The sequence below is a fragment of the Papilio machaon genome, chromosome 27, assembly GCF_912999745.1.
Source record: "Papilio machaon chromosome 27, ilPapMach1.1, whole genome shotgun sequence".
Classification (NCBI taxonomy): Eukaryota; Metazoa; Arthropoda; class Insecta; order Lepidoptera; family Papilionidae; genus Papilio; species Papilio machaon.
The window spans coordinates 1,800,220-1,817,669 of NC_060012.1; the positions used below are offsets into that span (position 1 = coordinate 1,800,220).

Consider the following 17,450-nt stretch of genomic DNA (forward strand, 5'->3'; position numbering starts at 1 on the left):
TAGACCGTAATTGCACAAGAATATGCGTACTTAGAAATTTTTCCGCCTCGTAATGAAAACTGTCATCTGTCACCCTTTGACATTGTTTGACTTTGCTTTGTTGATAAAATTTAACTAACCTTATCATTTTTATCAGCTGAAGTTTATTTGATTAAATATTGTAATTATTGTTAATAAAGTAATTGAACTAGATGTTCTTTGAAATGTACAAATAAACTGCAACATATGCAATTAAAATTTTAATATCACATGAACTCCGTCGTCGTAAAATTAATATTTTTATCGTTATCATTTTAAAGTATTATCTACCCACCAGTCCTAGGTCCGTTTCCTTGACTGGGAAAGATAAGCTGAGGTCTCAATGTCCATTCGAATAGAGACATGGATTTATTAGTGTATTTAAATCCATTTCGAATTTTAAAAGATTTTGTCCGTATACCTATCGAAGCTTTTTTCGGACGCCAATATTTAGATTATAAAAAGAAAACTAACCAAGGTATTAACAGTGTGAAGGAGTTATTACTAAGGGCTGGTGTAGTTTTAGTGTTTTTGTCGGCAATTCTATGGATTTCTATATTTATGTATGTCATATTTTACTACATTTATATGCCTAACGTAACACATATACGGCCCGTTCATTTACAATTCAAGTGAGTACTGTTTTTTATTTTTTAATTTTGTTAGTTCAAATTACAAATATCATCATCATCATATCCCTGGCCTTTTCCCACTTATATGGGGTTGGCGCACATCATACTTACTAATATAATGAATGTGAATGTATAGATGGATGGATGTTTGTTTCAAGGTATTTTTAGAATGGCTCAACAGATCTTGATCAAATTTGGCATATATGTCGAACATAGGCTACTAATTAAGTAAGAGTAAGATATTAAGTAAGATTTTACTGTCAAACATATGCAAAATTGTTTGAAATGTTTTTATTTTACATCATATTGATGTAATCAGGACTAAAGTAATGTACCAAATTTCAATCACTGGATTAACAAAATAAAATGAGCAAATTTAATAAAACAATTTTAAAGTCTTGTGAATAATTATTTACAGGCCATGTGAGGAACAAATAGGTGTTTGCTCCTTTCCATCGGCACATGTGCAACTCACACAACGTACCAGTTTATTAATGTCAGGACAGCCATATCGGATAAAACTGATCCTCGAAATGCCCGAGACACAGACCAACAAAGACTTAGGTATGTGTTTGTTGATGAAGTTATAACAAAATTCACCTGATTGTGAATTACTGTAGTGCTTTTGATAGATTCAATTTTATGTCAAGTTGACGTCATTATCATCAGCCCACTATAAGTCCTCACTGGTGGTCTTGGAGCCTAACTAAGTTAGGTGTGACTAGGACATAGTCAATCATGCTGGCCCAGTGCTGGTTGGTTGACTTCACATATATACCGACGCTGGAAAGCATAAACGCTGTAACCCTTGAAATCGCGAATATGTTTTTCACACGTTAATAATTTCAATCATTATCAAAGGATAATGATTTTATTATAGGTTAGCACAAACTACACAACATTGCTAAATACCGCATGCTTGTAGACGTATCAGCTCACGAGTTATCATTTTTTGGCTCTCCTGTAAAGTTCATACTTTCGGGGTTACAGCGTTTACGCTTTCCAGCGTCGATATGCTCATTGGTACATGGCAGGATTCGAACCTAGGACCTGCAGATTTCAGGTCAAATGCTTAACTCCTGAGCCACCGATACTCTATCAACATAAATACAAAAAGTTAACATATATATAAATAAATTGTAATTCAAGTAGTTGATATTTCGTACTGCAATAAAAATTGGATGTCCTTTTTACTGTGTTATCACTTGGATGATTGTAGATGGGTCATAGATCACCTTATCTTTTACCGGACATGCAATACTGCTGCAATATTTTATTATTAAAAGAATAAAAAAAGTTAAGTGTACATTAAAAAATTAGGGGCTTACTTTCTCGTGTGATCTTTGTCAGATTTTGATCTTTGGTCCTTAACAGTCTGACATCTTTGGTTGTATTTAAGATTTTTATCTGATCTTAAACAGTATATGTGATATTTCGCAGACGTTTGTTCGCAGGCATGTTCATGGTGTGCGCACAGTTGCGGGCTAAAGGCGGAGTGTTTGTTTCGTCTTCCTGTCGTTCAGCGATGATACGACACAGGTAAATGTCCACCCCATGTTGATAATTTCCACGTTCAAAGCATGCAGCTCATAGTGACCATGAACTGCTTAAATATTTAGAAATGTTTCTGAAGTATGATGAATGACAGTAGAACAATTTTAGGGTTGCCAGGTCGCCAAACCTATTAGCCGGACAGACCAGCCAGTTTGGCCAGACATTTGGGTAGAAAGGTCGGACACCCTATATTCTTTAGAATTTAATCTCAGTATTAATAGGTACTTTCGTTTGTGAAATGTAAAAAGCCTAACAAATGCGGGCAACTCGGACACCGTTTATTTTGGCCGGACACGCAATCAAAAAGCCTACCTATGTCCGGCTTTATCCGGATGCCTGGCAACGCTAAACAAGTTTATGAAACGTGTTTTATTTTTTATTATAAGTAATAAGTCGTGACATTTATAAACGAGGTAAAATAGGATTAATATTAAACTATATTTAACAACATTTATTACTAGCTTTTAACCGTGACTTTGTTAGTCTGGAATTAAAAAAAAAAACTTAGTATGTACGCAATGTTATAATACAGACAGTAATATATGTTTATGTATGGAACATCCATCTAAAATTTCACATTTATAATATTATATTAGTTAAGGCGAACGAAGAGATCCCAACACTATCCCAAAATGTATTCAGTTTTATGATGCACTCTAAGAAAATAGCGTAGATTTTGGTTTTGACAGATTTTTTTAATCTATGGTATTATTCTATTTAATAATAAAAAATAGATTTTATTTCCACACGACCATAAAGCATCGTTTTTTGCTAGTCAGCAAGACTTACATAGGTTTCTATTCAGGTCGAAGCTGCATCATTTGATACGAACAACGGTGTTCTCTCCCATGTTACTCAGCGGACTGGAGGAAGAAAAACAACAGATACATGTCGAGTTGTTCAGCGACTTTATTGATGATCCTGTAAGTTTTCTAAAGATTTTTGAATTAAGTTTGCATTACGTGAACATTAATATCAAATGTGTTTTGTCTTTGAAATATGTAGTTTCTTTTTTTTAATTTAATACAATTCAAGAAAGGAATGGCATGGTAACATTGAGTGCTAAACTTTGATGTTCACAATTGGTATTGCTTTATCCGCCATTTTTGTTACATATTTACAGTACTTTATATGCATACTAGCTTTTACCCGCGACTCCGTCCGCGCGGAATAAAAAAAAAAAGAAAAGAAAACGGGGTAAAAATTATCCTATGTCCTATTCCTGGTTCTAAGCTACCTGCTCACCAATTTTCAGTGAAATCGATTCAGCCGTTCTTGAGTTATAAATGGTGTAACTAACACAACTTTCTTTTATACCTATATATATAGATATAGATATCCCAGACTTAGCTTTAACGAGTTTGATTATATACCATATCTAAATAGTAATAAGGTATATTGTACACCAGTTGTCAGTGATGTTATTCGATTATATTCCGTATTTTTATAGCAGTAAGTTATATTTTGTACTTGTCGAATCTACCAGGTCTAATTTATTTTTCATGTCATTCAATTATACTCCTTAAAAACATAGCAATAAGGTATATAACACTTTGTACATATTTCAATGGGACTTTAATGGGTGACAGTCAGTTTTACTCCGTAATGTGATAGTAATAAGGCTTATTATGCCTTGTATAGGAATTGTCGGTAACGGACGCGTACGTTGAGGTGCAGTCTCGGTTCGCTCAGGTGTACTCGTGCGAGTTACACGTGCAGGCGCATTTCTCCGGCCTGAGGTATATCATGTACTACTGGCCGAGGTTTTCTGCATTAATTGGTCAGTATATTTATATAATTAATTATATTGAAGTGTCTGCGTGAAATATTGAAAAAAATTCAGTCGAATTGATAACCTCCTTCTTTTTGAAGTCGGCTAAAAAGAAAACATATTTCGCGATTTTTTTTTACATTTTTGTATCTGTCGGCAAAGATGACTTTATGTCGGGTAATCAACGGATTCGACCGATTTAACAGGAAGGTAGTTGAAAGGCGTAATTTCATTTAATCCATTCGGAAGTCGAAAATTGTACACATATTCATAAATTAGATAAAATAAAGAAAAAAAATGCTAAGAAGGAAAAATTTAACAGCCATAAAAAAAAACAAAACGTTTAAATTGACAAGTATAAAAAAATAAGTACATAATTCTACCAAGATATAGGTTATGTTTATTAGCTGGTGCAGCGTCTAGTATAAATGGTTTCTTATTTATTTGAGAACTGCAGTTGTACTTTGCTTTGCCAAGACCGATTTAATTACAGCGCGAGACAAGACTTTGACTGTGGTTTTCTGAGACTGAAATCTCCATTTAAAACATATTGTTATTTCTATTTTGTCAATGACAGGGATGAAGATATGTTTTATACGGATTGATCTTGGAAATTAACTCTGAGTCAATATGTATGACATTTTTTTTAAAGGAATCTCAACAAATCTTTTCTTCGTGTCCTTGGTGTTTATTCTGAGTTGGTATCATCTGCAAGAAGGTCTACCTGAATTTATTAAGGTAATTTAACTATTTTCAAATCTTTTAAACTGTTAAGAGACATTATTATTAAGTTATGGGGAAGAAAGCTTTTTCTTCAATTAAAAAAATCATGTATAAACTATCTTGAAAAAAAATACTTATTTTTTAATTTTATGAGTGAAATTTGACGGAATTCGTGCTATGATTACAGTCCACAGATAACTTTATATATAAAATATTTAAATGTATCATTTAAAATTATCGAAATTGTTTTTTTTTAATAGGTTTTATTATGCTTATAAAAATATAAAATAATAATTTGAAATTTTTTTTTCAGAGTAAATTGGGTGAGAAAGAAGTAAAAAAAGAAGAATCCATTGGAAAAATTAAATTGGAACAAGAGAGTAAAGGTAAGGAAACATTTTTTACTAAATGCGCAGATTTTTGCATCAAAAGATGGCGGTGTTTAGAAAATTTAGTTTAATCCAGATTTACTCTAGATTACTCTTGTTTCTAGACTTCCCATTCTTTGAGGACGAGGCGCTGCTGAAAGAATTCCAGAAGTTGGAACAAAAGAAAGATTAGAAGACTGAAATTTTATATATTACGTTATTTTTTTTATTTAACCAACATTCAGATATGATGTTCCCACTATAGAAACATTTATGTAAAAAATTGTCTTTGAAAAACATAGGGAACATGTTTTCGGTTATTCTGTCTAAATTCGCCAAAACAGCGAAGTGCCCGATATTCATAGACATCTAGATGCTTTAGTAATTAGGTAACGAAATGCTTTTTGGCTAAATTGTGCATATCAAAGAATTTAAAAAAAAAAAACTTTATTTACTTGAAGATTTAAAATTGAACAAGTACCTGGTTTCGCTAAAATAGCGAAGTGACAGCTCATAAACATCTGCAAGGTTACAGATCGGTTACTCCTAATAGACAGGGGAGGGGACACACTGAAAGGATATTTTTCCTCCGCTAATTCCTTTCCCATTCTAAGGTTAAAAATGGTAGGAAGTGGAAGAGGACTAAAATTTTCTTCCAGCACAAACATTTTTGTTACGAAACGCGTCGTGTTTGTTAATTTCTGTTGTGTCTGTTTTACTACTATTAAATAAACATTGGGTAAAATATTGTTTTATTTAAAAAAAGAGAAAAAAAGCTAAAACCCTATATTTTTTTCCATCAATATCAATAAAACAAGTTTTCCAGAAATTCAGATATTTATTTCCAATAAATTAAATGAATACATTTTATACATAATTTACATATGATATGTACAGATTAAATTTCCAAATATAATTGTATACAGATTATATAAAGCGAGATTTTTTTTAAATATTTTTTTTTCTAATGTTAATTACAAAGGCATAGAGGGCAGTATGCGTTAAATTGTGCGATTTACTTATAAAATATTTGCAACTTTAATGAGGTGATAAAAAATAAAATTATGTACCAAAATAATTAAAAGGTAACTAAAAATATCATTAGCAAAATATTAAAAAAAATGTCATCATTGTTTATTGGGAGAACATATTTGAACGTTATATAGTACATAAAAAAAATCAAAATATTACATAAGTAAGCTCTATTTTACATTTATAATAAAAAATAAATTTAAAGGTAAAGAAAAATAAACAAAAGTGAAAAAAATCTTAATTTTTTTTTGTGGTCCAGCCAACAAATATATATAAAAAATCGATATAAGTTCGTTGCATATTTTACATATTTATAATTAACATTTATTTACTGAGGAATATATTTTTATTTATAAATTCCCAACATTTATATTAAAAATTGATTCACTGTTGAAATATTTGAACAAAAAATGGCGCCATTCCTTTAATTACCCTCGAAATAAATGATATAACATTCTTTTATACGTAATTACATTTACTTCGTGATAATAATTATTTTAAACATCGGAAATGTATTAAAGTTAATTCTAAAACATAAATATATTTTTATCAGTTATTTAAGTGAACTATTAAGAAATAATTACAAAGAAAAAAAAATAGAAAGTTTTTACTCAAACACTAACAAAAAAAATTCTATGAAATTCAGTAAACTTAAGTGACAATTTTTTTTTTCGCACATTAACTTAATCTGTATACATTTTTCTCCCTCACACAGAGTTTTAACAATATTTCCAATAAAAACTCCTTCGTGACTTGATTGATTTTTTTATATATAAACGTGAAAAATAATTTTCTACGAAGAAAAAAAATTGTATAAAACAATGGTTTTCTAAATATTTTCATGTAATAACTTCATACGTACATTTTTTAGAATAATTTTTTTGTTCAGTTTTTGATTTGGTCTGTTTAAAAGATCGCAAGTTTTTATCGACCAATAAAATGTTGTTTACTTGATTTAAAACTAATTAGAAATAATTAAAAGTTAATATAAATAACTAAATAAAGGTGAAATTCCACTGACAAAACTCGTCTTTGATTTTTCCAAAAAAAAAAAGTGGTGAATACAGCAAAGTAGATATCCGGAGAGGTGTACAAAAGTGAGGCGAAAAAAGGCTCTTTCTGAGGTAAATTGCCTCAATTTTGTCAATCACAATAAAAACTAATATTTCTAAAATCCATTCTTGATTGGACGTCAAAGTTGTATGAAAGATTCCTTCTATAGGTTATATATATTGGTTTATATTTTTTATACAAGAGTTTCGACAGAAGAAACCTACAAAAATATTGCACCTTTATTAAAAAAAAAAAGTATATTTTAAAGCCACAAATTAAGAGAAATGTCTTTTACAGTGTAAATATGAAATCTTAACCCTATATAATTCATTAATTCTAAAGTACAATATTTGCGTTGTATTTATTTCGCAGAAACAAAACGAGAATACAAAAAAATCTTAAAAAGTTCTATACATAGATAATATTTCTATGTTTTTTTCAGTTTTTCCTTGATTTCGTTATTTATTATACAAATAATGTATTTTCGTTTATAATAAATGTGAGATGTGAGAAAAATCTAAAGTCTTAATTTCTATGAATTTCTTAATGTAATAACTTTTTTAATTTCTTTTATTTTCCAAGTAAATTTAAATAGATTAGTAACGTCAACCCAACCTTTACCTATTAAGATTGTTGCCAGCTCAAAAAATTAATTTACTTGTAAAAAAAATTCGCAAATGTTTACTGCAGTAATTTTAATTCTCCAAATAACCAGAGACAACTTAAGAATCACATTCAATACTTTTTTATAATCAAAAGGCGGATTAATTTAAGACGAGAAAACTTAAAATTTTGTAAAATAAATCACATTTAAAAATTTGTTTTTAATATTTTTAATACTGTTTTAAAGGTATTTTTACTTTAGCCTTTTAGCACCTTATATCGCTTAAAAGACGATAAACATATTGGCACATTTGAAAGTTGGTTTAATGTGGACAGATATAGAATCATTGGTAAGTTTTAGTAGAAAATATGTTGTGACTGGTAACACAGCCAAATAATTTAATATGTTTAAGAAGAATGAATATCGTTAATTAACTAAAGAATTACGTATACATTGATCGTTTTTACGACATAAATTATTTGAGATTTTTCTTAATCTTTAACTAGTAGCATTATTTATTTCACTATATATTTTTTTAAATCAAATCAATTTCAAAATAAAATTATAACCGAATCAACATATAAACCGATTTTAAAATCCAGTAAAATTAAAAAAAAAATATAAAAAATGTATGAATCCAATATATCATAGGCAAAAAAATCCTAAAATATTTTTTATTTATGTCAGAAAAACTTCGTATAATAGTGAATATTCATTTAAGAGTTCCGTAACTCTTGTAAAAAACATGTCATCCCTTTTTACCTCATTCAATAGACAGAGACAACGATATTTCGTTCAGTTTTTTTTTTTCAGCAATCAACTATCGATAAGAATATTAAAAGTACACGCCAATTATGAAATATTTTAATAAAGTTTTCTTCTAATAGAGAAGTCGCGATTTTTGCTAGCGCAAATGAAATGTTGCCAGTATAGTTACCAAAAGCTACGGTAGAATTCAGCTCGCAGTGGAAGCGTAGCGGGACAGCTCTGGCAACACCATGCCTATAGCCTGGAAGAATTGTGCAAACTAAATGTTAGCGTATTTACATTACCGTCCGGTGTTTGAGGAATGATAGGAAGGGTAGAGATTACTTTGGAAATAGGTTAAATTACAAATCTCACTGTTGAAGGCCAAACAGACAAAATTTTAGGTATCAATTGATAGTAAAGACTTTTTACTAAAAAACTTTTTTTTTAATTTAGAATGTTTGCTTTGATGCAAGTTTCACACGAGGGCAGAATTGTGAAGCAGAGTAGTATAGGTAAAAGTGTACTGACACCAAGATCAAATAAAACATTAGCTACTCTACCTCACAGCCTGTGCACTTGGAATAATTTTAATGTTAAAAATGCGAAAGATAGAATGGATGGATGAATGTTTGTTAGAAGTTTTCTGCAGAACGGCTTAATGCTTATCGGTTAAGTTACTATAGGTAAAGAAATAAAGGACATAATCTGGAAGAAGACATAGAGTACTAATTAAAATTTTATATTGCCGTTAGGATGAAGTCGAGGTCAATAGCTAGATTTTTTTTATATTATAAAGTGGCAAGAAGACAAGCAAGTGGCTATTTGTAATAACGAAGCAACCGTTGATCATATATATCTGGATTTACAGATTTGTTGTGTAACTAGTATAATTAAATACATCAAACTTCTCACCTCATTCTCGGCACGTTCCTCATCACTCTGATACTGTACATCCAGCTCCGAGCTGTTGACACTATTCTCCCAGTCTTCAGATGACTCAATTGATGATGCATCTAGTTCCATTTCCGCTATAGGTAGTAATAACAAGTCTATTTAGACCAGTGTTTCCCAAAGTGGACGATAACGCCCCCTTGGGGGCGTTTGAAACCTAGGTGGGGGCGATAAGGGGCCCAAAATATGGGGGGGGCATTGAAATTAATTAAAGTAATGAAATTGTGGTTTTTAAGTTATAGGGCTAAATAAAAATTAGGGGGCTCTGAAATATAATTGATTTTCAAAGGGGGCGGTGAAAGAAATAAGTTTGACAATCACTGATTTAGACTATGAATTTCTTTACCCACTTTTGTATGTAATAACTTCTAATAGTAGCCAATAATGCAACTATAATTAGTTCAGGTTATTAATGGCCGTCTTAAATAATCACGAAATACCCCATAAAAAGAAACAAAGACCTAATTGTTAATTAAAGTTTTTAAGAATACTCATAAATATGCATCAAGTAAAAATCATATTAATATTATAAATGCGTATTTTTGGATGGATGGATGACCATTTGTTAGAAGGTATCACCATTACAGCTGCATGAATCTCGCTGAAATTTGGTATATATTTAGAACATATTCTAGAAAAACACACAGGGTACTAATTAAGTTTTTTTAATTCTGCGAGGATGGAGTTGCGGGCGACAGCTTCAATCTGCAGGTCCTGGGTTCGAATCCCGCCAAGTACCAATGTGTTTTTCGATTTACATATGTACATTTATCCGATGTTCTTAAGGTGAAGGTAAACATCGTGATGCTGCACATATCTGAGAAGAAATTCAAAGATATGTTTGATGTCAACCCGCACTGGGCTAGCAGCAGTGGGAGGCTAGCGTGGTTGACAATGGCCTAGTCACCCCTAACTTGAGGTATGCTCCGAGCCCCTCAGTGGGGACGTAGTGACAATGAAATTTATTAAAAAAGCAATAAACCCGAAAAGACTAGGTATTCCTTAAGTCAGTAGGAGAATATGAATAATTTTGAAAACTCACCAATTACAAGTGGGTCATTATGCCTAGCTGCGGGCACAGCTGGTAATCGTAAAGCAGTTGCATTAACGGCTAACGCTTGAGTAGCATGTGTCCTGCTGCTCGACGGTTGAGGATTAGGTATTATTTCCTCTGTGAAACGAACTAGAGGGTATTCCTGAAAAATAACGAATTCCTGAAATTAAATCTGAAATTGCAAAGCACTTTAAATCACTCTTATTTACATAACTTTTACGATCCTATTGGCCTATACTCGTCATTAGCATCAAAAGGGCTCAAGCTACTCTAAATTAGGGGTGAATAGTCATTCACACAATCACAGGCCGGGTGCCAGTCGATGACTTCACATGTCTCACATATCTTCACATATCATTGAATTTTTCTTTTCATAGCCATATGCAGGATATATTATAATATTTTTCTTTACCCTAAGAATATATAGAGAGCCATTTACCTGATGAGGCAGATCACATATTGGATTTGATCTAATATCAATCATTTCTAACATTGTGAGTGGAGATGTGTCAAAGTTTTCTGGCATTGATGATATCTGAAATTATAGATGTTTTTGTTCATCTAATGTTTTTGAGGTGAATTACAAGTATAAATATTGATCAACAATCCTAAGAACTATTAAATTTAAAACTCAAAAAAGGATTATATGTGACATATGTACATTTAAACAATGTGAACATTTAATTTCTATTGTGCTAATATATTGTGATAGATGGATGGACATTTGTTTGTTTGAAGGTATCTCCGGAATGACTGAACGGATCTTGATGAAATTTGGTACATATGTAGAACTTTGTCTGGAAGCGTTCCACGCGGATGCAGTCATGGGCAACAGCTGGTATAGTATAAATCAGATATTATCTTTGTTCTTTTTCGTAATATATAAAAATTTAACAATAAAATACAACTTTAATTTACCTGATTATTATTGAGCTGTAAAAACATGAGATCGGGACATTTCATTATAGACATTGGGAACTCTCTTATCTGGTTGTTTCTCAGATTGCAATGTACAAGTGACTCCATCTTGTCCATTGTGTTTGGTAAAGTTTCTATTTGATTATATTCTAATGTCAACCATCTGAAAATATATAGCTTTATAAATTAGTTACTTATTACATTTCTTCACCAACCTGGGATAAGCTTCATCACAACTTTTATAATCTTTTCTCAATATATATACACATTAACATAGCAATTCACAGTAACAATAATAATACGAAAAAAACTATTTTCTTTTCCAATTTAGAAAATAATCCTAATCTATATAGCACAAAATTAAATTGACAATAGTACCTAAAATAAAGATAAAAATTAACAAAACATCTATTTATAATAACTTTTAAAACTAAGTACCTTAACTTTTGCAGAGATGTCATTTCTTCAGGTATTTCTTTCAACTCATTTCCTCGCGCTCCAAATGTGTCCAGTTTCGAGAGCTTTCCGATTTCTTTTGGGATCTCTCTCAGTCCTATTCTGTTACACCAGAACGCCTCAAGATTCTCTAACTCTCCGATTTCAGGTATCAATTCGTTTAAAGGATTGTAACTTATATTCAAATTCACGAGGTTTTTCAAGTTACTTATCTCGGATGGCAACGAAGTTAGATTGTTGTAGTCTAAAGTTAAAGTTGTTAAATTCGATAGTTGAGTTAACTGCACTGATAATGAAGAAATCTTATTTTTGTGTAGGTAAAGATGTTCGACATCTAAACAGGTGTACAAGAGGTTCGGAATTTCTGCTATTTCGAAAGCGTTTAGACTCAACCGGGATTTCTTTTTCGCGACCGCCTGTTCTATTACTGCTAATATGTGATTTTCACGGATGAATTTCAAAATAGCACTCATCCTGAAGTTATTTTTGGTCCTATTGCATTATGTATTGCGTTTGAATTTGTTGGTGGGTGACAGATGACAAGGACGAAAAACAACATTTGATCAGGTGACAAATGACAGCAAAAAATTTGTGTGTTACCATATGCGAAAATGATATTTCTACCAAATTTTTTATAAAGTATATTTTATACAAAATGAGTTTTTATACAATTACAATCCACATTGTAACTAAATGTAAGAATGATCTAAAATTATCATTGCACGGTATAATTTATAGTGTTTTATTTATTTAACTTGAACAAAAGAGAATAAAACATATTTTAAAACTTGAAAGTCTGTTCTAATCTGCTGCTCTATAAAGGAACGTAGAAGACTGTATCGATTAGTAAATGCTGAGCAAATCGATATCATTAAAAATAAACAAGTGCCGAAGTGACGACGGTACTTTTGTGAGAAATAATGTGAACCGGCCACAGCTGCTTTTTATATTGTTGCAGTGATATATGATATTATTATTGTCGATATTCCAAAATGGCTACAATATTTTCCGTTCTTAAAATTACGCTTTTAATAATTTTCATAATACTTTATTTAAAAACATATGCTGAAGGTAATTTGTGAAGAAAAAATACTTATTATTTTTAAAGTGCGTAGTTTTAGTAAATATTGTTCCCTAATTTTACAGCTAATCAGCAAAACAAAACAGTTGCTAAAAACCATCATGTTAGGAGATCAAGTGTGGACGACAGCTTTTTCGAAAACCAAAAAAAGGAATCCTATAAATCGTACCAGCCTGTTGCTATCAAATACCACAAAACCTATCCAAGGGCCGATGAACGTACGGAATACGATACAAATTCTTACGATAATGATTACGATGCAGTTGTATCAAATTTCACGTCTTCCATTTACGATGATAATCCGCCTCTCTACCCTAATCCTGAAGATTTTACTAAAAACCTAGGTAACTTTTTTATGATTCAAGTGAATTTATTTTACTTAATTTAATGTCGACTAAACTACATTTTTTTACTTAGCTTTTAAAGGTGAGAATAAAGAACAAAACGAAGTTGACTTGCCAGATGATTCTTTAGCAGATGCTGATCTCAAAGAACACAATATAATCGATAGTGTGACTTATCTCTACGGGTTTAGTAATTGCCAAGGATCAAAAAATGGATGGATTATTTTGGTAACGTTTTACTAATGTATTCGATATTCCGATTCGCGAATCTTTTCGATTGTATTTACTTCGTTAGAATCATATGAATTATTCCTACATTTGTAAATGATATACGTATGAATCATATTTCAAATGTTTACCTATGTCACTTACTAATAATGTTGAAGCATATAATGATTATTTTTTTAACAGATTGTCATAAACACAGCAATATCTTGCACCCTGCTGGTCGTAGCTATGCTGTGGTTGTTAATTAGCGAATTTGCGGCAAAATTCCGACAAGAGAGTAAACTGTATCCTATTACAATCAACCTTTGCAGCTGTTTTATCGCCTGCGCTCTTATTTACGCTAAAGCAATAGGGGTAAGTGACAACAATCACCAAATTTTACATAGCAAGTCGGCTAAGACTAATGTAACGTTTCTTATAGGGTTCTTCATCGCCTTATGTCTGTGAGAAGATTGCTTTGCTACTGCATTATACTTATCTAACTTGTTCCACCTGGATAGTGACAATGGCGGCTGCTTTAACGGAATATTGTGCTTACGATTCTATAATACCATTAAAATATAACTATCTATTTGCCTATGGTATACCTGCGTTTGTTGTTATGGTATGTATCGACGTATTTACCTATAATTGTTATAAACAGTTTTTAACACCTTTTCTAATTTAGCTCTACATCTTCTAAATCAGTTATTGAAAAAGTTTACAATCTTATTGAAACACCACAGAAGAAATTAATAAGTCCTCATGAGCTACCGTGCTTTACTTTTCAAAATTAATGCGTTGTCCTCAGTTTAAAATTAATTAAATGTCAAATAATCGATACCAATCGATAATCGATTCCTTGTATTAAATTTCAATTACAGTTTAACTACGCAATTTCATTGGAACAATACGAAATTAAACACTATTGTTGGATGTCGTTGGAAAAGGGTATGGTCATGGGTTTTATGATGCCTGCGATGCTACTGATCGTTCTTAATACTGGGATAATCTTACTCGGCCTAAGATTGGTTCATAGGAAACAATCCGAAGCTATCCAAGCTAGATTACAAGAACTTTTGGATCGTCAGGAAGCGAACTTTCGCAGAACCGAACAAGTTAGCGATAATATTAGAATGAATGAAAACAATGAAATGATAGACAATCTTTATGCCGCTGGAACCAGCAGAAAAAATACTGATAGTTCTGAAACTTTGGACAAGGATTACAACGCGAGCGACGATAATTGCTACATTAACATTGATTTGCCCAACGAGTGTAATATCGATGAAGGAATGGAAGTGAGTATTGCCATTTCAAAAAAATAAACTACCAATATTTTATCAAATTGTGAGAACTGTTAGCACCACATTAACTTGTCTAAAATATACATATTTATAAATTTATATTCATCTAAAATTCCAGCCGAATATGCAAGATAAGGAAGGACAATACCGCAACGGTGGGAATGCGACATATTTGGAACCTATTTGGATGAAATTTAACTGGGGCACTGAAGGCAATGATCTCAAAACTTATTTAAACCTTTGCTTGGTACTGGAACCATTCTTCGCTATTAATTGGGTAATGGGAGTAGCCGCCATTGAAAACGCCGCGCATTGGACTACTCCTACCATCTATTTGGTCCTCTCCTTGACTATGGTAAGACAATACTCATGGCTATCTAGATAATAACTAGTGATGCAACGGAAGTGTCTTACCGGAACCAGAAACGGAAACAGATGTCAAAAATAAATTTTAGCAGAAACGGAAACGGAAACGGATGCGGAAACAGAAGTGTAAATAATAATAAAAAAACATATTTACAAAAATATTTTTTTCGGTAAAAACAGTTTGTCTTCGTTTTTAATTTATTAAGGCATTGGATATCGGTGTCCTTTAGCCTTCAATGTATGTATTTTTACTGCGCTGCAATAGGTTAAAATACGCGTTTTTTTTTTAATTTATTTTCAGGAAACAAAATTACACTCTTTACAAATTAAAGTTCGCCAAACCACTCATGTGGACAAATATATTTCTAACTATATAATGATGATGATATTATATTACATGGTTATCACTTATCCAAAAGTACATTTAATAACTCGTAAGTATGAAATAGTCACATTTTGCCAGTTGTCAAATTTTATATGGACAACAACTAGACAGTTTACTCCAGCAAGAGAAACTGATTGTTTCAAACAGCAGCAGAAAATATTACGCGCTTAAATTCACAAAATAGTACGTAAACAAACAAATGCGACAAGTGTCAAAAGGCCGCGCACGGACTGCCCGTCTCGCGCCGTGCATTTGGATCTCTCAGCCGTCGTAAAGTTCCGTTTTATCTCCGTTATAAAAGTTGCGGAAACAGAAGCAGAAACGGATGTTGAAAAGCACGCGGAACTTCCGCACTTGCGGAAACGGAAACAGACATCCGTTGCATCACTAATAATAACCGAAACTAGAGAATTGGGAAGTTAGTGTGCTAAATTTTGATACACACTACATGAACAGAAATAACGTATACAAGCAATTGATGGTTTCAATGAACTTACCTTCATTTATTTGGCATTTTTGATCGATTTACTGTTTAACTTAAAGTAAACTTTAATAATTCGTAACTTCTTTAACAGTACGTGTATTTCGCTGTGACTATCTGCTCTAACTTACCAATACTGGCTGAAAAGACACCCGTTGCTGTTGTGACCTCCACTTGCGTCAACGATATTGTCGGAGAACCGACCATTATTCCAACTAGGTAAGTTTTATTGTCAATACTTTGAAGTAAACAAACTATGCTAAAGAAATAAGTAATTTAGTATGTATCAGACTTGATTTTATCAAATATTTTCTTATGTTTTAAATTAATGCATTCTTCTTAAATCGTGAAATTCCAGTATCAAAATATTTATTGCTATCTTTGTTTTTTCTATTATTATATTCTAGTTTTTTTTTTTATTAGAAAAATTAGTTTATTATCTTCTAGTAAACCGAAGTAATTTTTTTCCCTGTTGATGCAACTTTGAAAAGTTAAACAGTGTACTCTTTCTATCTGAAACAAATGAGTTAAACTTTTAAAGTGTTTTTAATTGTTTTAGGACGACCGACAACATTCCCTTACTGGACCCGGCGGTACAACAACCCAACGGAACTCCCGCACCGGCGGACACCATTAGCACAATCAGTATTTAAAAATATTACCAAAAATTTTGATTACCACATTCAGAAACCAATCTATGGTTTGTCAAAGATTTTGACAGTTGACTTCGAAACTGGAGGGAAAAGATGTTTAAATGTCAAAAACAAATGTTGATATTTTATTCGTGAAAGTTAAACTTTGATGTTCTAAATATTTACATTTAATATTCTACTATAATAAGATATCAAATATTATGTATATTATAAAATATGTATCTGAAATTGAACTTTTCATACTACTTACTATCTAAAAAAAAACTTAAAGAGAAAACTGTCCAATTTAAATTTATTCTGTAAAAGTAAAAGCGCAAAAAAGGTTTACTTACAAATAACTATAGATGTGTAGTACAGATCAAAACAAGATTACAGATTATATTTTTAAAGAGTTTATTTTTGTTCATTATATATATTGCAAATAATTGTCGCGCAAAGGTTAGGCCTAAGACGTTTATTTTTGTAAAGACACTATTTTCTTTGATCTCATTATAAATGCGAAAGGAATTTTATGAAAACGGAAATTTTAGTCTTGAAATGTGATAAGAAATTTCTAGATATTAAATCATAAAAAGTAGAATCTTAGATACGTTGTTACATGTTAAATACATATCTTTATGACTATTCATTTTTAGAATAAAAAGTAGATTTTCTAAGACTGCTTTCTGTCCTATCGCCTAAATAAAAAGTAGTATACTAATTTAATTAAGGAAAATGGCAGAAAATCATGATTTAACGTTAC

General features: G+C 31.4%; 3 protein-coding genes across 4 annotated transcripts; 2 read left to right on the top strand and 1 right to left on the bottom strand.

The window, feature by feature from the left end:
- Positions 1 to 250: 250 nt before the first annotated feature.
- On the top strand, positions 251 to 5,499 carry LOC106708506 (seipin). The gene is made up of 8 exons (XM_045684667.1): positions 251 to 650; positions 1,069 to 1,214; positions 2,105 to 2,189; positions 3,010 to 3,127; positions 3,846 to 3,984; positions 4,628 to 4,713; positions 5,012 to 5,084; positions 5,192 to 5,499. The coding sequence occupies exons 1-8, from the start codon at positions 382 to 384 to the stop codon at positions 5,257 to 5,259; spliced, it is 984 nt and encodes a 327-aa protein (XP_045540623.1). The 5' UTR covers positions 251 to 381; the 3' UTR covers positions 5,260 to 5,499.
- A 2,993-nt stretch (positions 5,500 to 8,492) lies between these two features.
- LOC106708499 (leucine-rich repeat protein SHOC-2) lies at positions 8,493 to 12,460 on the bottom strand. Of its 2 annotated transcripts, none has more exons than XM_045684768.1 (6): positions 11,867 to 12,460; positions 11,429 to 11,591; positions 10,950 to 11,045; positions 10,499 to 10,652; positions 9,418 to 9,533; positions 8,493 to 8,782 (listed from the first exon to the last, which is right to left on the bottom strand). In XM_045684768.1, exons 1-6 carry the CDS (start codon positions 12,355 to 12,357, stop codon positions 8,711 to 8,713), a joined length of 1,092 nt encoding a protein of 363 aa, XP_045540724.1. In that variant the 5' UTR covers positions 12,358 to 12,460; the 3' UTR covers positions 8,493 to 8,710. The 2 variants fall into 2 exon arrangements, with proteins under 2 accessions (XP_045540724.1, XP_045540725.1); XM_045684769.1 differs by having other exon boundaries at positions 8,493 to 8,764; positions 11,867 to 12,459.
- Positions 12,461 to 12,779: 319 nt separating this feature from the next.
- LOC106708501 lies at positions 12,780 to 16,811 on the top strand. The gene is made up of 9 exons (XM_014500032.2): positions 12,780 to 12,955; positions 13,031 to 13,309; positions 13,383 to 13,537; positions 13,721 to 13,891; positions 13,959 to 14,141; positions 14,401 to 14,817; positions 14,942 to 15,178; positions 16,150 to 16,274; positions 16,615 to 16,811. Exons 1-9 carry the CDS (start codon positions 12,877 to 12,879, stop codon positions 16,706 to 16,708), a joined length of 1,740 nt encoding a protein of 579 aa, XP_014355518.2. The 5' UTR covers positions 12,780 to 12,876; the 3' UTR covers positions 16,709 to 16,811.
- The last annotated feature ends 639 nt before the right edge of the window (positions 16,812 to 17,450 follow it).